This window comes from Neophocaena asiaeorientalis, unplaced genomic scaffold, assembly GCF_003031525.2.
Source record: "Neophocaena asiaeorientalis asiaeorientalis breed wild unplaced genomic scaffold, Neophocaena_asiaeorientalis_V1.1 scaffold217, whole genome shotgun sequence".
Taxonomy (NCBI): domain Eukaryota; kingdom Metazoa; phylum Chordata; class Mammalia; order Artiodactyla; family Phocoenidae; genus Neophocaena; species Neophocaena asiaeorientalis.
The window spans coordinates 7455792-7480086 of record NW_020172293.1 but is presented as its reverse complement, the minus strand read 5'-3'; the positions used below and the strand labels follow the sequence as shown (position 1 = coordinate 7480086).

Sequence of the window (24295 nt, the reverse complement as noted above, 5' to 3'; positions counted from 1 at the left end):
ATACTGAGAATGAAATAGTCTTATGATCAGAAATTCCAACCAAATTGTATCAATAATTTCAGTTTTGCTCTCTAGTTGTCTTAGGGTATTCATACTTTAAATCAACATGTATGGCTTCCCTGGTGGCACAGTGGTTGAGAGTCCGCCTGCCGATGCAGGGGACACGGGTCTGTGCCCTGGTCCGGGAAGATCCCACATTCCGCAGAGCAACTGGGCCCGTGAGCCATGGCCGCTGAGCCTGCGCGTCGGGAGCCTGTGCTCCACAAAGGGAGAGGCCACAACAGTGAGAGGCCCGCGTACCGCAGAAAAAAAAAATCAACATGTAAAATTTCTGCAAAACATATGCTGAGATATTATCTTCAGGGAGCAAAGAAAAAAGATCTTCTGATGAGTTTAATTTAAAATAATATGAAGTTATTTATAATTACTGTACTTACTAGAGAGTCTTTCCCTTTTGAAAGTTCTTTGTTTCTTTACTTGTGTTTGGCTTTTTGACACTGAATCCTGATGGTTAAGCATAAGCTTTTCATCTGATGCTTCATCATAACCTACATCAAGAAATGCATTTAGCCCACTGAATAGAAAATATATATCTATTGTGAAATACCTAAACTTCAACTTTATACAAGTGTACAGCAGAACTTTCTTTCATTTTGATAAAGTTAAAAATAAATTACCATAATGCTAGGTATGACATGAAAATTGTGAGAAAAGTTTTAATGAGTGTTTTGAATATACTTCTATTAGTCTCTAGTTTTCTTCGGTTATTTATACTTTAGGTTACAATCATAGGCCAAACAATGAAGACACATATGCACAAGGTTACTTACCAGAGCATCATTTGTAATTGCATAATATTCAAAACCAGCTAAATATTCACAGACTATTGCTTGAATAACCTAAGAAATATACTATAAACTATAAATATACAGCTGTAAAAATGAATGAAAAAGTTTTCTAGAAACTGACATGAAAGAATTTCCAAGAAAGAATGTTAAGTGAAAAATAAAAGTGAAAAAGCAGATATCTAGCATATTACCTCTGAGGTAAGAAAGAAGGGGAAGGGGGAAAATTAAGAAAAATAGAGACACTTACATTTACAAAATGAAATACAGAAATAATAAACCAGAAAACGATATAATAGATGGTTACTTGCAACAGAAGGGGTAAACTGGGGAATGTAGGGGAAGGGATTCAGGAAAAGATGGTCTCTCTCTCTCTCTCTCCGTCCCTCCCTCTCCCTCTCCCTCTCTCTCGGTCTCTTTTGAAAGTAGGTTGATATTCTATATATTCCAAAAAATTATATTAACAAGAATATGACGAGTACACTAAACAGGAAAGCAACTTAAGAAATAAATCAACTGAACTTAAATTAAAAAGGCACTAATCCAACTAACTCATGAATACAGTACTACACTCTCAATCTTGGGTAAGAGAAATAAAATCATGAAATATTTTACATGGTTTATTTTTCTAATGATATAAGCTAATCAGTCAGTTCTAAAACATTTTTAGAGTTTTACAGGATTGAGCAAACAAGTAAATAGGCTGATGTTGTGCGAAGTCAGGATTTACACTATGAAAGAAGGGACATGCACACAGAAGTGGAAGAACAAGCCTTGAGGGGACAGATTAGAATTGAAAGTATCTGTAAGAAACTCGTAATTTCTAAATATGTCTATGTATATATGCATGCACATACACACGTGTGTGTTTGTAGGTATATGTATGTATGAATACGTATATGTATGTGTGTATAAATATATATATACACATATAGACACACACGTGTATTTGTATTTTCTAGTCTGACTGCTCAATGTACCTCAAAGCTACCCCAGTACCAATGGGCACAAGTAGTTTTCAGATCTTGGTTTCTAATAACATTTCCCATTTTAAAAAATCACGGTTCCTAGGAAAAAGAGCTGATTCCAGCTATGAGACAGGAAATGTGCAAGACAGGAAATATGCAAGACAGCATGGGACATCTTGTCATACTAAACTAAACGGTAGGGAATTTCTCAATGACTACTCATACTAGGGTCATGTCATAAAGCCATAGTAATTATCTTGGATAAATTCCTACTTGCTAATGCTAGGATAATCTTAGAACTAAAAAAAGAAGAATAGTATGAGTTATAAAATCATACAAAGTAATTTAATTAGAAGTTTAAAAGAAGAGAGTGCCAAGGGCACAGTCCACTATTCACCAGTTAGAATTAGAATTCATGATTTCTGTCTACTCTGATTTCAGGAGAATGATTGCTCTGGGATTTGAAGAAGCACTAGAAGCCTGTCAATAACACAGTACTATTGTTATCAGTGTTGTTATTGTTCTGTAAAAAGCTGAATTTTTTAAAAGGGAAGGAACTAGGTTGGATTCCATCAGAAACTTGTGAAAATGTCTGTCCGGGACCACTTTAAGTTCTCGAGTTTATGTCTTAATTATCAAAATGATTCTTTGAAGCACAAAATATTATTCCTTCATCTGTACATGAGAAAAGTGAGGGACAGAGAAGGTAATTAGTTTAACCAAAGTTATATGATTAATAACTGGCTGAGCTTGAATTCATACCCAAGAAGTTCAGCTACAGAGCCTGAGCTCTAAACTACTACTTTTACTTCTTCCAGTAAATACAAGAAATACAAAAAGAATGTAACTATAGAAAATAGAAGATATTTTAAAATTGTAAGACAATATTTTATATATCTTTGTATCAAAAGTGATATAAGTCTAGACAAAGTAAATAACATTCTCACAAAATATATTGCCAAATATATTTAATGAAATACAAAAAAACTTGAATAGACTAATATCCTCAGGGGAAAATACTGAAAATCTACTGCTAAAAATGTCATAAGGCTAAAGAGTTTTAGGGGAAATGTCTATGAAACCATCAAGGATTACAGAATATCTATGCTATATAACCTATAAAAAATTTAGAAAAAGACACATTCTTCTCCATTTCATTTTACAATGCTAACAGTACCCTGATGCCCAAACTAAAGAAGAACAGAACAAAAAATCGGCCATATCATTTATGATTGTATCATTGCAAACTGTATAAACTGAGATAGGTGAGATTATGTTGAAGTAACAAACAATTGTAAAATTCCAGTGGCTTAAATACAAAGATCTATTTCCTGTCCCTACTCCATGTTCATTAAAGTTTACCTAGAGGTTCTGCTCAACATTATCACTTTGGAACTAGGGCTGATATAAATCTTACTATCTGCAACATTCCTAGCCACAGCAGCAAAGGAAAAGAGAGAATGAAGGGAAGCACATACTGGCCCCTAATGCTTCCACACATGACCAATTCATGCTAAACTGACCTAAGGAAATCACATGGCCACATCTAAGTTAAGAAGTCAAGACGGTGACATCAGGAAGATGGCAGAACAGAAAACCCTAGACTCTCCTCCCCATGGAGATACCAATTCAACAACAATACAAGGACCAATTCTCTTTGTGAGAAATGCAGAGACCAGGTGAGAGGTTCCTGCAGAATGGGTCGAAGATGAACCAGCAACACAGAAGCCAGAAGGTAAATTTGTGACGCCCTCTAGCAATAATTCTTCCTCCTATCTCAGCACCACTAATCAGGAGGAAAATGTCAGCTCCCAGCTTGCCCCTGGGAAGTGAAGAAAAGGACTAAAACATGTGTCCAAAGCTCAGACTTTTTGGGGGGCTACTGTGGGACTGGTTTCTGTCTGGCTTGAATCTCAACACTGAAAGGAAAGGGCCCAAGGTTGGGAGCTGCTGAGAACAAAGGTGATAATATGAGCTAGTATACACTCAATGAGTATACTCAATATGAGCTAGTATACAAGCAGGCAACCCCCCCCCCCCAATCCCAGCTTCTTCCTGGGGAGGGTAAGAATTGGAACATTCACCCACATTTCAGCTTTTCAGGGGGATGCCTGAGGCCCTAGCTTCTGTATTGCCTGTCTTGATGTACTAATGGGACCCAGAATATTCTAGTTGTTTAGGGACCACTAAGAACAAAGATGACAGTTTAGACTAGTAATGCACTCAAAAGTCAAAGCTCCTCTCCCCAGCTCAGAACAATGCATTTGAGAAACAGTTTCAAGATTCTCCCTGGGGAAGGAAGGAGAAGACTCAAATATATGTCCAATGTTCAGACTTTTCAAAGAACTATGCCAAGGGACTGTTACCTGTCTTGTCTCTCTCAGAGCACTGACCAGCCTCCACATACACTACAAGCCTGGGGACTGCTGAAAACAAAACCAACAAACAAGAGTTGGGTGGTAGGCTGCTGCTCCACAGGGTCTGCAGAACAGCAGAGAGATACCAGAGGGAGCAAGAGATCATGAACTCCTGTAAAAAAGAGAACCCCTTCTAATTAAGAATTTACATACACAAGTCCAGGGAAGACACATCAACACAATAGGTGTGACAGGTCTCCAGAACCTCTAGCCTGGCTGATTGGAGAAGGTTTTCCTCCGTATGAATCCAGTCTGTACAGAGGTGGTAGATTTTTCACGTGTGCAGACATTAACACATAGTGTCAAGGAGCAAGAAGAAAGAAACATGGCCCAATAAAAGGCTCCAGAAACTTATCTTAAAGAAATGTATGTATATGAATTACCTGACAAAGATTTCAAAATGCCCATCATAAAAACTCTTAACTACCTCAGTAAAATGTTGCAAGAACAAAATGAGTATTTTAACAAAGAGAGAGAAAACACTTTAAAAAACACCACACAAATTTTGGAGCTAAAAAATACAATAACTGAAATTTAAAATTCAGTAGAGGGGTTCAATACGAGATTTGATAAAACAGAAGAAAGAATCAGCAAACTTGAAGACAGGTCATTTGAAATTATCCTATCATAGAAAGAATAAAGATAAAAATGAAAATGTAAAGAACTGAAAGGACAAATGGTACATTATAAAACAAACCAGTATACACATTACAGAGTCTCAGAAGAAGACAGAAAGAGAAAGAAAGTTTATTTGAAAATAATCGCTTAAAACTCCCCAAATCTGGGAGATAAAATTGATACCCCGTTTGAAGAAACCTAAATGTCTCCAAAAAGGAAACCTAAAGAAGTTCACACCAAGGTACATTATAATCGAAGCATCAGAAGTCTAAAACAAAGCGAGAATTTTGAAATCAGTAAGAGAAAAGTGACTTCTCACATACAAGGAACCCCTACAATACTACCAACAGATTACTCAGCAGAAACCCTGAAGACAACAAAGGAGTGGGATGATATATTAAAAGTGCTGAAAGAAAAAAAAAATCCTGCCAACTAATAATACTCTATCCAGCAAAACAATTCTTAAAAAACAAAGCAAAAATAAAGACTTTCCCAGATAAACAAAAGCTTGAGAGCTTATCACCACTAGACCTGCCCTATAAGGAATACCAGAGAGAGTCGTTCAAACTGAAATTAATGGAATCTAAACAGAAACACAAAAGTATACAAAACACAGACTATAAAAACATGTTAATAGGGCTTCCCTGGTGGCGCAGTGGTTGAGAGTCCACCTGCCGATGCAGGGGACACAGGATCGTGCCCCGGTCCGGGAAGATCCCACATGCCGCGGAGCGGCTGGGCCCGTGAGCCATGGCCGCTGAGCCTGCGCGTCTGGAGCCTGTGCTCCGCAACGGGAGAGGCCACAACAGTGAGAGGCCCACGTACCGCAAAAAAAAAAAAAAAAAAAAAAAACATGTTAATAAATACAAAATATAAAAAAGATATAATTTGTGACAAGAACATTAAAAGGAGAGTAAAACAGTAGAGTTATTGTGTGAAATTGAAATCAAATTGTTGTCAATATAAAATAGACTGTTATAACTGTAGAATGCTTTATGTAAGCCCTATAGTAACCACAAAGAAAATATCTATAGAAGATATGTAGGAAAAAATAAGAAAGTAATGAAAATGAAAATTTTAAAAAAATCAATAGAACAAAAAGGAAAGAGCAAGAGAGGAAAACAGAGACAGAAAGCTAAAAAGAGACCCAAAAAATTAACAAAATGATCAGAGTAATTCCCCAGTCAAAAGATACCTATTTTTCACACACACACACACACACACACACACACACACACACACAGAAAGATACCAATTTTTAAAAACTGAATCAATTTTTTTAAAGACCCATCTATATGCCATCCATAAGAAAATAACTTTATGTTTAAAGACATAAACAGGCTGAAAGTGAAGTAATGAAAAAGATATTCCATAAAAATGCTAACTGAGAGAAAGAGTGACAAAACTTGTACCAGACAAAACAGACTTTAAAACAAAAACTATCAAAAGATACAAAGAAGGACATCATATAAAAGTAAAAGGGCCAATTCATCAAGAAGATATAACACTTATAAATATATGTGCACCCAATATCAGAACCTCCAAACATATGAAGCAAACATTGACAACTAAAATCCACAACAGTGGATTTCAATACCCATTTTCAACAATGGATAGAACATCCAAACAAAATATCAGTAAGAAAACAGAGGAGCGATATCATCAAAATGGCAAAATAAGACTTTTCTACCCTCTTCTCCCCAAAGGACACTAAGTTTTACAATTACCCACAGATGAAAGTGTCTTTGTGGAAGTCTGGGAGTATAGCAGAAAAGTTCTGGCACAGTGTTGGAGCAACTACAACAACAAAAATCCAAGATTTGATGCAATAAAGAGGATAAGAAGACTAATTTCTCTTTAACCACATCACTCCAAGGAAGCAAAGCTCAGTTCCAAGAGAGACTTTCTTGGCCTATGATTTCTCCCATGGGAGAAAGTGAGAGCATGTGAGTGAGTGACTGGCTTTCCCAGCTCTTCAGGATGCTGCCGAAGAGCCCAACTTCTTTCTTACCCTATCCAGAAAGGTGAGGTTTACTGAAAAACTAGAAGGTAGGGAGGTGCTTGGAGAACAGCATCCAGGACTCTTGGAGGCATCAGAGGGATGTTAATCCTACTAACCACTTTGTGGAATCATCAGGAAGCCCATCCACAAGCCACTGGGAAAGCCTCACCTGTGGATACCCTCAAGTTGCCGTGGGCACCATCAACACTAAGTGTACCTCACACACAGACACACACACACACCACATGGCTGGATCACTTTGTGTACACTCAGTGGGAGCAAGATTGAGCCTTTGTAGATAGTGAGCATGTTCAGAAAGCTTCCTCAATTCTGCCATATTGGGAGGAAGCACATAAAATTTTATCATTCAGCACCACTCTGGGGAAAGTAAACAAATGGGAGGGTGTCAGCACATAGCCTGGCTTTGTAGGACTGAGAGAAGGCATATAATCTTAAGAATTCCCCCTCCCTAAAAATGTGACAAGAAGTGTGGAGTGGGCACATCCCTAGAAAAAGCCTGAGAAAGCCCCAGAATACCAAGCAGATTGGACATATGAAGGTATGTCTCTCATTAAGCCAATAAGTAAAGACTGAAGGAGGTGCCTGCTTATTCAAATGCAAAGCCAGGAAAGCAAGATGCCAAGGTATATGAAAAATCAAGGAAACATGACGCTATCAAAGAAACAAATAATTCTCTAGTAACCAACCCCAAAGAAATGAATATCTACACTTAGCCTGAAAGATAATTCAAAAAAATGTTTAAGGAATCTCAGTGAGCCACAAGAAAACACAGACAGACAATCCAATAAAATCAGGAAAACAACACATGAACATAATAAGAAGTTTAACAGAGTGACAGAAAACATAGTAGAGAATCAAACAGAAATTCTGGAGCTGAAGAATACAATTAATGAAATGAAAGATGTAATAAAGAGTATCAACATCAGAATGGATCAAGCTAAAGAAAAAAATCTGTGAAGTAGAAGATGGATTGTTTTAAATTATCCAGTAAAAGGAAAACAACAACAACGAAAGAATAAGAAAGAGTGAAGAAAGCCTACCTGAACTATGGTATACCATTAAAAGAATCTATGCATTATTGGAATTTCAGGAGAAGAGTGGGAGAAAGGGTAGAAAGCTTATTTTAAAGTAATGGTTGAGAACTTCCCATCTGGAGAGAGATTTGGACATCCAGGTTCATGAGCTAATAAGTCACCCCAAAATTTCAACCCCAAATGATCATTTCTAAGACATTATCTAAATAATGTCTAAAATCAAAGACAAATAGAGAATTTTAAAGCCAGCAATAGAAAAAAAAAAATTCCTCATATACAAGGGAGTCCTCATAAGGCTATCTGTGGATTTCACAGCAGAAGCCTTGTGGGCCAGAAGATAGTGGGATAATATATTCAAAGTTCTGAAAGAAAAAAAAAACTTGCAACCAAGAATATTTTAACTGGTAACGGTATCTGTCAAAACTGAAGGACAGACTGTCACAGACAAACAAAAGCTGAGGAAGTCAATCATCACTAGACTTGCATTATATTAGAAATGCTAAAAAAAAGTTATTCAATGTGAAATGAAAGAATGCTAATTAGTAACACATGAACATATAATAACACTAATAAAGATAGATATATAGGCAAACTCAGAAAACTCTAATACTGTAATATGGTGGTGTGTTAATCACTCAGCTCTAGTATGAAAGCTAAAGGACAAAATTATTAAAAATAAGTATAGTTATAATAATTTGATAGTGGATACACAATACAAAAAGAGGTAAACTGTTACATCAAAAACATAAAATATTGGGGGGTAGTAGAAGGGTAGCATTTCTATATGTAATCAAAGCTAAGACATTATCAGCTTAAAAAGATTGTTATACCTGCAATATGTTTTATGTAAGCCTCATGAAAATGACAAGCAAAATCCTACAGTTGATACATAAAAAATAAAGAAAAGGGAATCAAAGTGTACCACTACAGACAATCATTAATTCACAAAGGGAGGCAGCAAGAGAGGAAGAAAAGAACATGGGAAATACAAAATAACCAGAAAACAATAAGACACATTAGCAAGTCCTTGCCTCTCAATAAATATTTTAAATGTAAATGGAATAAATTCACTAATCAAAATGTTCAAAGTGTCTGAGTGGATAAATAAAAAAATAAGATTCAACTACATGCTGCCTCCACGAGACTCACTTCATCTTTAAGGACACATAGGCTCAAAGTGAAAAGATGAAGAAGATATTCTATGCAACATGGAAACCAAAAGGGAGCAGGTATAGCTATACTCATATCAGAAAAAATAGACTTTAACTCAAAAACTGTAACAAGAGACAAAGAAGGTAATTATATGATGATAAAGGGGTCAATTCATCAAGAAAATAAAACAATAAATATAAATGCTCCCAACATCAGAGCACCTAAACATGTTAAGCAATACTAACAGATCTGAAGGGAAAAAAGAGAAAATAGTTCTGTTGAAGAAGGGGACTTCAACACATCACTTTCAACAATGGATAGATCATCTAGACAGAAAATCAATAAGGAAACATTGAATTTGAACTATACGTTAGACCAGCGAGCTCTAACAGACATATACAAAACATTCCACCAATAGCAGCAGCAGAATATATACATGCTTTTCAAGAACACACAGAACATTCTCCAGAGTAGATCATATGATAGGTAACAAAACAAATCTTAGCAAATTTAAGAACACTGAAATCATACCAAGTATATTTTCTGAACCCAATGGTTGCAGAAAAGAAATCAATAACAGGAGAAAAACTGGAAAATTCACAGGTAAGAGCAAATCAAACAATACACTCTCAAATAACCAGTGAGTCAAAGAACAAATGGAGATAAAATAAAAAATTATCTTGAAAAAACAGAAAATAAAAACAACATGCCAAAATTTATGGGATGCATCAAAAGCAGTTCTAAGAAGAAAGTTTAAAGCAATAAACATCTATATTTAGAAAAAACAACCTAACTTTACAAGTACTAGAAAAAGAAGAAAAAAATCCAAGCCCAAAGTTATCAGAAGAAAGGAAATAAATATCAAGGCTGAAATAGAGACTAGAAGAATAATACAAAAATCAATAAAGTAACAGCTGTGTTTTTTTAAGTTAAACAAAATTGAGAAACCTTTCAACTGAGAAATAATAAAACAAAGACTCAAGCAAATAAAAAATCAAAGAGGAGAAATTATAATGGACACCACAGAAATAAAAAGGATAAGAATACTATAAAAATTGTACATCACCATTGGATAATCAAGAAGAAACTGATAAATTACAAGAAACATACAGTCTATCAACACTGAATCATGGAGAAACAGAAAATCTGAACAAACCAATTAATACTAAGGAGACTGAATCAGTAATAAAAACCTCCCATCAAAGAAAAACCCAGGGTTAGATGGTTTACTGGTGAATTCTATGAAACATTTAGAGAAGAATACCAACGCTTCAAAAAGTTTTCCAAAAACTGAAGATGAGAAAACACCCCCTAATTCATTTTATGAGGTCAGCATTACCCTGATACCAAAGCCAGATAAGAATACTACAAGAAAAGTTCTCAACAAATTGAGCACAGAAAGAACATCCCTCAACATAATAAAAGCTATATGACAAGCCCATATTAACATCATAAAAACCAAACTCACAGAAACCAAGAGTAAAATGGTGGTTACCATGGGCTTGTAAGTGGGGGAAATGGGAAGATATTGGCCAAAGGGTACACATTTCCAGGTAAAAGATAAATAAGTTCTGAGGAGCTAATGTACAGCCTGGTGACTATAGTTAATGACAGTGTATTACATACTTGAAAGTTATTAAAAGAGTAGATCTTAAATGTTCTTACCACAAAAAATATTTCAGATGATTGATGTGTTAACTAACCTTATTGTGGCAATTATTTTGCAACATATGTGTGTATGATTACCATGTTTTATTCCTTAAACTTACAAAATGTTACATGTCAATTATATCTCAATAAAGCTGGGGTGTGTAAGAGGGTGAAAATAAAGGAAACAGAAGTCTTATATGTTAATCATACCTGAATAACAAATAAATAAATTAAAGAAAATCAGTCAAGAAAATAAACAATAGAAAGCCAGTCTGTAAAGAGAAGGAGAGGAAATAGTTTTTTCAAATATGCGGATAGCAACACAGGTGTCGAGGAACAACAAGAAACAGGGAAATATGACCCCAAAAAAGGAACAAAAGAAGTCTCTGGAAAACAACTCTATAAAGTTGTTGAGGATTTCAACACCACTACAGTCCAACAAATGTACATACATTTCACCCAGCAGCAGAATACACATTATTCTTAAGTACACACAGAACCATCTCTAGGATAGATTACATGTTAGGTCAAAAACAAGTCTTAACAAATCTAAGAAGACTAAAATCTTCAAGTATATTTTCCTACCACACTGGAATGACACCACAAATTAATAGCAAAGGGAGGTCCCTGGTGGTCCAGTGATTAAGATTCAGTGCTCCCAATGCAGGGGGCCTGGGTTCAATCCCTGGTCAGGGAACTGGATCTCGCAGGCTGCAACTAAGAGCCCGCATGCTGTGACGAAAATCCCACATGCCACAACGAACATCCTGTGTACTGCAACTAAAAGATCCTGCATGCTGCAACTAAAAAGATCCCACATGTCGCAACTAAAAAGATCCCACATGCCACACAGCAAAAGATCTTGCATGCCACAACTAAGACACAGGGCAGCCAAATAAATATTAAAAAGACAGAAATTAATAGCAAAAAAATTGGAGAATTCACAAAGATGTGGAATCTAAATACACACTTTTAAACAACTAGTGAAATCAAAAACAAGCCAAAAGGGAAAGTAGAACAAACCCACACATATATGGTCAATTAATTTATGACAAAGGAACCAAGAATATACAATGGGAAAAGGACAGTCTCTTCAATAAATGATGCTGGGAAAACTGGAAAGCCATGTGCAAAAGAATGAAATTGACTACCATCTTACACCATACACAATTAACTCAAAACTTGATGTAAGACCTAAAATGATAAAACTCCTAGAAGAAAACATAGGCAGTAAGCTCCTTGACATTGGTCTTGGAAATGATTTTTGGGGTTTGACAATAAAATCAAAGGCAAAAAAAGCAAATATAAACAAGTAGGACTACATCAAACTGGAATGCTCTGGCAAAGCAAAAATCCAACAACAAAACAAAAGGGCAACCTATCAAATGAGAGAAAATATTTGCAAATCATGTATCTGATAAGGGGTTAATATGTAATATATGTGAAAAACTCATACAACTCAATAGCAAAACAACAAAAACTAATCTGATTAAAAAATGGGCAGAGGATCTGAATAGATATTTTTCCTAAAAAGATATACAGATGGCCAAAAGGTACATGAAAAGAGTCTCAACATCACTAATCATTAGAGAAATGCAAATCAAAACCACAACATAACGTACAGCATGATGACTATAATTAAAATACTGTATTGAATATTTGAAAGTTTGCTAAGAGAGTAGATCTTTAAAGTCCTCACCACAAGAAAAAATGTTTCGTAACTATGCATGGTGATGGATGTTAACTAGACATATTGTGGTGATCATTTCACAATATACACAAATATCAAATCACTATGTTGTTAAAGACCTAAATGTAAGACTGGATACTATTTATAAAACTCCTAGAGGAAAACATGGGCAGAACACTCTTTGACATAAATTGCATCAATATTTTTCTGGATCTGTCTTCTACAGTAATGGAAATAAAAGCAAAAATAAACAAATGGGACCTAATTAAATTTGAAAGTCTCTGCATAGTAAAGGAAACCATAAACCAAATGAAGACACAACCTACAGGATGGGAGAAAATATTTGCAAACGATGCAAGCAACACAGGATTAATTTCCAAAATATATAAACAGCTCATATAGCTTAATATCAAAAAACCAAACAAGCTAATCAAAAAAGGGCAGAAGACCTAAATAGACATTTCTTCAAAGAAGTTATACAGATGGCCATCACACACAGAAAAAGATATTCAACACTGTTAATTACTAGAGAAATGCAAATCAAAACTACAATGAGGTATCATGTCACATCAGTCAAAGTGGCCATCATCAAAAAGTCTACAAATAATAAATGCTGGAGAGGGTGTGGAGAAAAGGGAACCCTCTTACACTGTTGGTGGGAATGTAAACTGGTAAAGCCACTATAGAGAACAGTCTGGAGGACCCTTCAAAAACTAAAAATAGAGTTACCATATGATCTAGCAATCACACTCCTGGGCATATATCTGGAAAGGACAAAAACTCTAATTCAAAAAGATACATGGACCCCAATGTTCACACCAGCACTATTTACAACAGCCAAGACATGGAAGCAACCTAAATGTCCATCGACAGAATGGATAAAGAGGTGGTGTGTATATATGTATCCACACACACACACACACACACACACACACACACACACAATGGAATATTAGTCATAAAAAAAGAATGAAATAATGCCATTTGTAGCAACATGGATGGACCTACAGATTATCATACTAAGTGAAGTAAGTCAGACAGAGAAAGACAAATATCATATGATCTTACTTATTTGTGTAATCTTTTAAAATGATACAAATGAACTTATTTATAAAACAGAAACAGACTCACAGACATGGAAAACAAACTTATGGTTAACAAAGAGAAAAGGCAGGGAGAGATAAATTTGGAATTTGGGATTAGTAGATACACATTACTATATATAAAATAGATAAAAAAGGGCTAACTGGGCTTCCTTGGTGGTGTAGTGGTTGACAGTCCGCCTGCCGATGCAGGGGACACGGGTTCATGCCCCAGTCCGGCAAGATCCCACATGCCACGGAGCGGCTGGGCCCGTGAGTCATGGCTGCTGAGCCTGCACATCCGGAGCCTGTGCTCCGCAATGGGAGAGGCCACAACAGTGAGAGGCCCGTGTACTGCCAAAAACAAGGGCTAACTGTATAGCACAAGGAACTATGTTCAATATCTTATAATAACCTATAATGGAAAAGAATCTGAAAAAGGATATGTGTGTGGGGCTTCCCTGGTGGCGCAGTGGTTGAGAATCCGCCTGCCAATGCGGGGACATGGGTTCGAGCCCTGGTCTGGGAATATGCCACATGCTGCGAAGCAACTAAGCCCATGTGCCACAACTACTGAACTGTGCTCTAGAGCCTGTGAGCCACAACTACTGAGCTCGCGTGCTGCAACTACTGAAGCCCACACGTCAAGAGCCTGTGCTCCACAACAAGGGAAGCCACCATGATGAGAAACCCGCACACTGCAATGAGAAGCCCGTGCACCACAATGAAGAGCAGCCCCCACTCACCGCAACTAGAGAAAGCCTGTGCACAGCAATGAAGACCCGACACAGTCAAAAATAAATAAATAAAATAGATTAAAAAAGAAAAGAATATATGTGTGTGTTATAATGTTACTTATTATTAAATTACATTTAGTAATTTACTTATAATATGGGAACACACAATCATTAACATTTTTATCTTACAAAACAGAAAATCTTTTTACCTTGAAATTCTCTTGCTTCTTCGTAAGTTTGTTTTTTAATCTTACTTCGTAAATTCTCTTCTAAAATATCAGCCTTAATTACAAAAGTTAAAATAAGTAATTAAAAATCATACATCTTAGAACTCTAATTACCTTCTTTTATATCTACAATGTCATTACAGCAACATTTTACTTTTCATTATTTCCTGAATGTATCAAATTTAAAAATGAGAACAATTAATGGATCTGAGAGACATCTGGGAACACTTAATGGTGTGGAGGGACCCACCAAGCAATATTGTGATTCTTCCTCATAAATAATTCCAAATACATCATGTTAATAATTTTTTATTATGATTCTAGTTTAGATTTATATTTTCACCTGATTCAATCTCTAGAGAAACTCAAATGGCTTTAAAAAATTATTTTTATAAGGCCACTTTAATAACTTCCATGATAAAAAAATTGTGAATATATGTTAAATATGTACAGCAATTTGATCATTTCCCTTTTTCCCCAAATTTTAAAATAAGAATTTTCTAGGGCTTCCCTGATGGCGCAGTGGTTGAGAGTCCGCCTGCCGATGCAGGGGACACGGGTTTGTGCCCCAGTCCGGGAAGATCCCACATGCCGCGGAGCGGCTGGGCCTGTGGGCCATGGCTGCTGAGCCTGTGCGTCCGGAGCCTGTGCTCCGCAACGGGAGAGGCCACAACAGTGAGAGGCCTGCGTACCTCAAAAAAAAAAAAAAAAATCCTAAATATAAAACAGGTTGTATCAAAAGACAAACTTTTTATTCCACTTAAATAAGAAAATATTGATGTTTTTAATTAACATTTATTCAAAATATTGAAGGAGTATAGCAATTAAAATAAGTAGCTTTCAAGTTATTTTACTGTATCTTACCTTTGAGATGTCAGCAGCCAGAGTCTTCCTTTTGACAACAGGGGGTGAAATGAATGATGCTGTTGCTGTTTCATTCCCTTGAAGCAATGTTCCAACAGACTGTGAATTTTGAATTTCTTTGCTCAATAATATTCTTGTAAGTGATTTATCATGGGTCTTTGATGAAAGTAGATGGGACAGATCTTCATCAGTTAAAATTTCATTTGAAGTGTTTAAAAAAGGTGATCCATCTTGAGACTTGAGGATCTGTGAAAGATCTGAAATAGCAGGGCTAGCCCTTTCCTTCTCTGAGCTTTAGAATTACGAAACATCTGCTATTAGATTATATGAACAACATTTATTTGTAACTAAAGAATCATTTTCATAATCTATAAGAATAGTAAATAAGCAATTATAATTATTCAGTAATAGTAATACAAATGTGAAATTGATGCTAGATAACAAGCTAAGGATAATATATCTCCTGGGTTTTAAAAGGCACACAGAGGCTCAGCTTGGCCAAGATGGCAGAGTAGGAACACCCTGAGCTCACCTCCTCTAATGGGCACACTAAAATGACAACTATTTACAGAGCAACCATTGATGAGAAAAACTGGATGATTAGCAGAAAAGATCTTCTACTAAAGATACAAAGAAGGAACCACAACAAGACAGGTCAGAGGGGCGGAATCACAGTACAGTCAAGATCCATAGCCCCAAGTGAGTAACCCACAATGGGAGGATAATTACAATGGCAGAGGTTATCCCTGAGAAACAGGAGGTCCAAGCCCCACACTGGGCTTCCCAGCCCAGGAGTCCTACACCAAGAAGACAAGCCCCCAGAATATCTGGCTTTGATGGTCAATGGGGCTTACTTTCGGGAAAGTCACAAGGCTATGGGAAATAGAGGCTCTACTCTTAAAGGGCACAAACACCATCTCACGTGGTCCAGGAGTCATGGTAGAAGCAATAATTTGAAAGGAGCCTGAGTCAGACCCACCTGCTGATCTTGGAGAGCCTACCAGAAAGTCAGGAGGAAATTGGAGCTCACCATGGGGAACACATCAAATGGTGTCAGCCATTTTGGGGAGCTCTTTCTACCACATGGACACTGGTAGAACAAATGTCACTTTGGAATACTCCCTCTAGCTTATTAGCACTGGGACCCAGCCCTGGCCACCAGTCTGTCAGAACTGGAACCAAGGTTCTCAGGCCAAGTAACTAGCCAGGCAGGGACATACCCACTAGCTGCCTTAAGATGCCCTGAGCCCACAGCCACCCTGGGACATAGCCCTATCCACCAGCAGGCAGACACCAGCCCTGGGACCCCCTGGGCCCCAGCCTCACCCACTAGCAGACGAACACCAGGTATTAGCCACCTCAGGCCCATCAGCCAGCTGCCCAGACAACTGGCTCCACCCACCATCAGACTGAAACAAGCTTCAGGACACCCCAGACCTTACAGCTAGCTATGTCATGAACCAGCCCTGCCCATCAGCAGTCTGACACCACTTCCGGTACCCCTAGGTCCAACAGCCAGAGACACCAGGACCTACCAGTGGGTCAGAACTAGGCCCAGGATGTGGATTCACATACTGGTGGGTGGGCACCAGCCCTGGGACCCCTTGAGCCCTGACCCACACCACCAGTGGGCAAATGCCAGCCCAGGATCATCACAACCCTGCAGCCTACCTTATCAAGATTCAGCTGCCCACCAGGAGGCCAGCACCTGTGCTGCAACCCCCTGGGCCCTGGACCTACTCACCAGCAGGCCAACACCAGCACTGGGACACCATGGGCTCCATAGCCAGTGGCTCTGGGATCTAGCCCAACCTACCAGTGAGTAAACACCAGCTTTGGGACTCCCAGGGACCTACAGCCAGAGACCCAGGACTTACCCAGGATTCAGCTCTGCCCACCAGTGAGCCAGCACTAGCCCTAGGACACCTTGGGCCCCAGCCCTGCCTATCAGCACACTGACACCAGCTCCAGGACCCCAAGACCTGGTGCCATCCACCAACAGGCCAACACCAGTTATGAGATACTTTGGACCCCTCAGCCAGCCCTGTCAGGAACCAGCCCCACGTGGCAGTATGCTGACACTAGATCTGGGAATACCAGCCCAGCAAACACCCACCCCAGAACACAGCTCTGCCCACCAGTGGGCCAGGACTAGCCCTAAAAGCCCCCAGGGTTCCATAGCCAGCTACCTCATGACACAGCCCTGTCAACCAATGGCTGAGAGCCTCCACACATGGCAAGGCCTGGCAACCAACCAGACCAGGGCCCAGCCACACCTAGGAGACTACTCATGGTAGCCAGCCTGCCCACATAGGGGTCACTCCTAGAACAGACAGCTCTGGTGACCAGAGGGGAGTGTGCTGCTGGGACGCATAGGACGTCTCCTACAAAAGGCTCCTTCTCCAAGATACACAGAAAGAAAAACAGAAAACTAGGCAACATGAGGCAACAGAGGAACATGTTCCAAACGAAGGAACAAGATAAAGTCCCAGAGGGAGAACTAAGTTAAATGGAAATAGGCAATCTACCCAACAAAAAGTTCAAGGTAATAATCATGAAAATAATCAAACAACTTGGGAGAAGAATGAACACAGTGAGAAGCTTAACAAAGTTAGAAGATAAAAAGAAGAACCAAATAGAGCTGAAAAATACAATACCTAAAATGAAAAATACACTACAAGGAATCAATAGGAGATTAAATGATACAGAGAAATGGAACAGTGAGCTGGAAAAGGAATAATGAAAAGAAAAAAGAATAAAAAAGAAATTAAGACAGTTTAAAAGACCTCTGAGACAACATCAAGTCTATTAACATTGGCATTAGAGGCATCCCTGAAGGAGAAGAGAGAAAAAGGGGCAGAGGACATAACTGAAGACATAATAGCTGAAAACTTCCCTAGCCTGGGAAAGGAAATGCACATCAAGGTCCAGGAAGCACAGAGAGTCCCAAACACAATCATCCCAAAGAGGACCATACCAAGACACACTGTAATTAAAATGAGAAAATATAAGATGAAGAGAGAATATTAAAAGCAAGGGAAAAGCAACAAGTTAGGTACAAGGCAACTTCTGTAAGTCTATCAGCTAACTTTTCATCAGAAACTCTATAGGCCAGATGGGAGTGGCATGGTATATTTTAAATGATGAAAGGGAAAACCTACAACAAGAAATGCTCTACACCACAAGGCTTTCTTTCAGATTTGATGGAGAGAGCAAAAGTTTTACAACCAGGTAAAAGCAAAGAGTTCAGCATCACCAAACTAGCATTATGAGAAATGTTAAGGGAACTTCTCCATGTGAAAAAGGAAAGACAACAACTAGAAACATAAAAAGTACAAAAGGAAAAAGCTCATTGATAAAGGCAAATATACAGTAAAGGTAGTAAATCAACCACAGACAAAGTTAGCAGGAAGGTTAAAAGACAAAAGTAGTAAAATTATCTATATTCACAATAAGCATTTAAGGCATACACAAAACAAAAAGATGTAAAAGATGATGTCTAAAACAGTAATCATGGGGGAAAGGAAGTAAAAATACAGGGTTGTTAAAATTCATTTGAAATTAAGAAATCAGAAATTGTAAACAATCATATATATATTGAGAGATTCCTATATATAAATCTCATGGTAACCTCAAACCAAAAACCTATTATAGACACACACACAAAGAGAAAAGAGTCCAAACATGACACTAAATACTGTCATCAAATCACAAAAGAACAAAAGAAGAAAGGGGAAAAAAGACCTACAAAACCAAATCCAAAACAATTAACAAAATGGCAATAAGAACATACTAATCAATAATCGCACTAAATGTAAACAGAATAAATGCCCCAATCAAAAGACACAGACTGACTGAATGGATACAAAAACTATATATATATGGTGGCTACAAGAGACTCACTTCAGATCTAAGACATACAACAGACTGAAAGTGAGGGGATGTAAAAAGGTATTCCATGTAAAATGGAAAGCAAAAGAAAGCTGGGGTAACAATACTTATATCAAAAATAAATAGACTTAGAGATTATAACAAGAAACAAAGAAGGGCATTAAATAATGATAAAGGGATCAACCCAAGAAGGTAAAACAATTGTAAATATATATGCACCCAACATAGGAGCACCTAAATACATAAAGCAAATATTAATAAACATAAAGAGAGAAACTGGCAGTAACACAATATAACAGTAGGGGACTTTAACATCCCACTCACATAAATGGACAGACAATCCAGACAGAAAATCAATACGGAAACACTGCCTTAGATTACACATTAGACCACCACTACATTAGACCACATGGACTTGTTTCTACTCCCTCATGCTGCAGCATGAGTCCCAATAAAGCCTTGCCTCAATTTCTTGTCTGACCTCATCAATTTCTATTCATTAAAGAGTCCAAGGACCCTGGTCAGCAACAGTATCTCACAGAAAGGAGCCTGTACACTTGTCTGGAGCCCCAATTTTTTGACTGCTGCCCAGGACACCTCTAGTTTGCCCAGTTCTGGGGGCCAGCAGGGCTTACACTTGCAGTCACATGGGGCTGTACATATTTGCATCCTTTAAAAGCTATTAGCGGAGGGTCTCACTTCAAATCAGCCTGAATCTAGGAATGAGATCTCCCCTCTAAGACGCTGGTCTAGGAACACCCTCAATTACTGAGAATTATTACAACTAAAATAGGCTGCTTGGACAACAACAAAGGTTTGAGAGACAACCCAGACCTAAGGCAGGGTTGAACGACAAGGTCACCTTACACAAGGCCATCCAAACAAAAATAACATTCAGAGATACAAACCACTATGTATAAAATAGATAAGCAACAAGGATACACTGTATAGTACAGGGAAATATAGCCATTGTTTTGTAATAACTTTAAATGGATTATGAGCTATAAAAATATTAAATCACTATGTTGTACATCTGAAACTAATACAATACTACAAATCAACTATACTTCAATCTTAAATAGACAGAAAAAACATTAATGAAACAGTGATAAGTAACACCTGAGAAAGGGTTCAAAGTAATGGTCATAATAATACGCTCACCAAACTAAGGAGAATGGAACACAGTAGGAACTTCAACAAAGAGAAAGAAAATGTAAGAAAAATCCAAGAAAAATCCAAACAGAAGTCATAGAGCTAACATCTCTAATTATTAGAGAAAGATAATCAAAACTACAATGAGGTATCACCTCACACTGGTCAGAATGGCCATCATTAAAAATATCTACAAATAACAAATTCTGGAGAGGGTGTGGAGAAAAGGGAATCCTCCTACACTGTTGGTGGGAATGCATACTGGTGCAGCCACTATGGAAAACAGTATGGAGGCTCCTCAAAAAACTAAGAATAGAGTTGCCATGTGATCCAGCAGAACACTCCTGGGTGCATATCTGGACAAAATTATAATTCAAAGAGATACATGCACCCCTATGTTCATAGCAGCACTATTCATAATAGCCAAGACATGGAAACAACCTAAATGTCCATCGACAGCTGAATGGATAAAGAAGATGTGGTACATATGCACAATGGAATATTACTCAGCCATAAAAAAGAATGAAATAATGCCATTTGCAACAACATGGATGGACCTAGAGATTATCACACTAAGTGAAGTCAGAAAGAGAAAGACATACCATATGATATCACTTATATGTGGAATCTAAAATGTGACAAAAATGAACTTATCTACAAAACATAAACAGACTCACAGACACAGAAAACAAACTTATGGTTACCAGAGGGGAAAGAGGGTAGGGGAGGGATAAATTATACAGAATGGATAAACCACAAGCTCCTAATTTATAGCCCAGGGAACTATATTCAATAACCTGTGATAAAGTATAATGGAAAAGAATATGAAAAAGAATGTATGTGCGTGTGTGTGCATGCGTGTGTGTGTGTATATATATATATATATACACACACACACGCACACACACACATATAACTGAATCACTGTGCTGTACAGCAGAAATTAACAAAACATTGTAAATCAACTACAGTAAGTCCCCTACATATGAACCTTCAAATTGCGAACTTTCAAAGATGTGAACATGCGTTTGCATGTCCAATCAAGTAAGTTAGTTCACATGTCTGGTGTAAACTGTCATGTGCGTGCATCCTCTACAAGTGGTTGTGCTTTTGTGTATTTTACTGTACAGTACTATATAGAGTACAGCAGTACAGTATCTTTATTTCAAGCCCAGGATGTCCGGAAGCAAGTGTAAAAGCAGTGGTGATGTAGCTGGTACTGCTAAGAAGCACCAAGTGATAATAATGGAAACAAAAGTGAAAATAATTGAGAGAGTGGAGTGACAAGAAGAAGAAGTACTGAAGAACTGAAGAGATTCACAATGCAGGAAATGGCAAGGGGATTTTCTTTATTTGAGGAAGCAATGTTAGCTTTTGAGGCATAGGATCTGAATGTAGAACAGTACACATGAAGGTTGCAGCAGCCATTCAGAATGCAATCCAGAGCTACCATGTCATCTATGACAAGAAAAAAAGAACTACTAACTAGACATCACTGGAACCGTTTTTCAAGAGGATAGTTAGACTTGAATCCAGCAAGGAACCAGAACCTGTGTCATCAATGTCAGGCGTGAGTGAAAATGCAGCTTGCCCTCCCTCTCCTATTTCTGATCCTTCAGCTCTACCATCTCCCACCTCCAATTAGTGGAGTCAGCATATTTTTCAGCAGAAACATCACAGGCCAGAATAGAGTGTTGTGATATACTCCAAGTGCTGAAAGAAAAAGATTCCCATCCAGTACTCTACCTGGCAACATCTTTGTTCAGAATTGAAATAGAGATAGTTTTCCAGACAAGCAAAAGCCAAAGGAGCTCATCACCACTAAACAAGACTAACAAGAAATGTTTAGTGACTTCTTTAAGCTAAAAAGAAAGGGTGCTAATTAGTAACAAGAAAACATGTGAAAGTGTGAATCTCACTGACAAAGGTAAATATATAGTAAACGTAGTGAATGAATCATTTATAAAGTTAGTGGGAAAGTCAGAAGTCAAAAGCAGTAAAAATAACTGCAACCACAATAATTAGTTAAGAAATACACAAGACAAAAAGATGTAAAATGTGACATCCAAAACATGAAACATGGCAGGGGGAGAGTAAAAATGTAGAGCTTTAGAATTTATTTAAACTGAAGTTGTTATCAACTTAAAATAGACTGTTATAAATATAACTTGTTACATGAAAGCCTCAAGGTAACCACCATGCAAAAACCTATAGTAGATACATAAAAGATGATAAGACATGAATCTAAGCATACCACTAAAGAAAGCAAACCACAAGGGAAGAGAGAAATAAGGCACAGACAGTGAAGTGATGGGAAAAGGATATTCCATGCAAGTGGAAACCAAAAGAAAGCTAGAGTAGCTATACTTCTATCAGACAAAATTTGAAACAGAAACCATAACAAGAGACAAAGAAGGGTATTACATAATGATAAAGGGGTCAACCCAACAAGAGGATGTAATATTATGCATGCAATATAGGAGCAACAAATATATAAACCAACTATTAATTGACCTAAAGGGAGAAATATATAGCAATACAATAATAGTAGGGGACTTTAATACCCCACTTACATCAACGAATAGATCATTCAAACTGAAAATCAATAAGAAAGGATTGTCTTTAAATGACATATTAGATCAGATTAACTTAACAGATATATATAGAACATTCCATTCAAAAGAAACAGGATACAGATTCTTCTCAAGTGCACACAGAACATTCTCCAGGATAGATTACATGTTAGACCACAAAACAAGTTTTAACAAAGTTAGGATTAGAGTAAAATCATATTAAGTATCTTTTCCAACCACAATATTATGAAAATAGAAATAAATTACAAGAAGAAAACTGGAAAATGTACAAATATGTGAAGATGAAACAACATGCTACTGAACAACCAATGGGTCAAAAAGGAAATCAAAACCAAAATTAAAACAGTACCTTGAGACAAAAGAAAATGGATATACAACATACTGAAATATAGGGGATGCAATGAAAGCAGTTTTAAGAGAAAAGTTCATAGTAATAAATGCTTAACTCACAAATAAGAAAAATTTCAAATAAATAACATAAATTTACACTCTGAGAAAAAGAAGAACAAAGCCCAACTTTCGTAGAAGAAAGGAAATAACAAAGATCCCATCAGAAATAATGAAATGGAGTCTAAAGAAATGACCAAAAAATAATCAATAAAACCAAGAGCTGGTTCTTTGAAAAGATAAACAAAAATGACAATTAGCTAGACTCACAAAGAAAAAAAGATAAAATGCTCAAATAAATAAAATCAGAAATAAAAGAGGAAACATGACCATTTCAATCCTGAAATTTGTATGGAACCATAAAAGACCCTGAATAGTCAAAGCAATCTTGAGAAAGAAGAACAAAGCTGGAGGCATCATGTGTCCTGACTTCAAACGATATTACAAAGCTATGGAAATCAAAACAGTATGATATGGGGGGAAAAACAGACATCGATCAATGGAACAGAGTAGAGAGCCCAGAAATAAACCCACACATATATGGTCAATCAATTTATGATGAAGGAGCCAAGAATATACAACGGAGAAAGGAGAGTCTCTTTGAAGAATGGTGTTGGGAAACTGGAAAACCACATGCAAAGAATGAACTGGACCACTTTCTTACACCATACAAAAAAATTAACTCCAAACGAATTAAAGACTTGAATGTAAGACATGAAATTATAAAACTTCTAAAAGAAACATAGACGGTAAGTTCCCTGACATAGGTCTTACTGAATTTGGGGGGTTTGACACCAAAAGCAAGACATCAAAAGCAAAAATAAACAAGTGGAACTACATCAAACGAAAAAGCTTCTGCAGAGCAAAGGAAACTATCAACATAATGAAATGGCAACCTACTAAATGGGAGAAAATCATATATCTAATAAAGGGTTAATATCCAAAATACATAAAGAACTCATAA

At 37.2% G+C, this 24295-nt stretch overlaps 1 protein-coding gene across 9 annotated transcripts in view; it reads right to left on the bottom strand.

Moving 5' to 3' along the window:
- Positions 1–24295, bottom strand: part of CCDC7 (coiled-coil domain containing 7) — a 289089-nt gene that overhangs the window by 170866 nt on the left and 93928 nt on the right. For 7 of the 9 annotated variants that reach the window (XM_024765603.1, XM_024765594.1, XM_024765612.1 and 4 more), the window contains 3 exons: positions 15308–15553; positions 14426–14498; positions 438–548 (listed from right to left, as the gene is read on the bottom strand). The exons of 1 other annotated variant lie outside the window; for it this stretch is intronic. In XM_024765603.1, coding sequence (XP_024621371.1) covers positions 438–548; positions 14426–14498; positions 15308–15553 — 430 coding nt within the window. Of the gene's footprint in view, positions 1–437; positions 549–14425; positions 14499–15307; positions 15565–24295 lie in introns of those variants that run through there. One more of the 9 variants, XM_024765643.1, reaches the window with a different exon arrangement.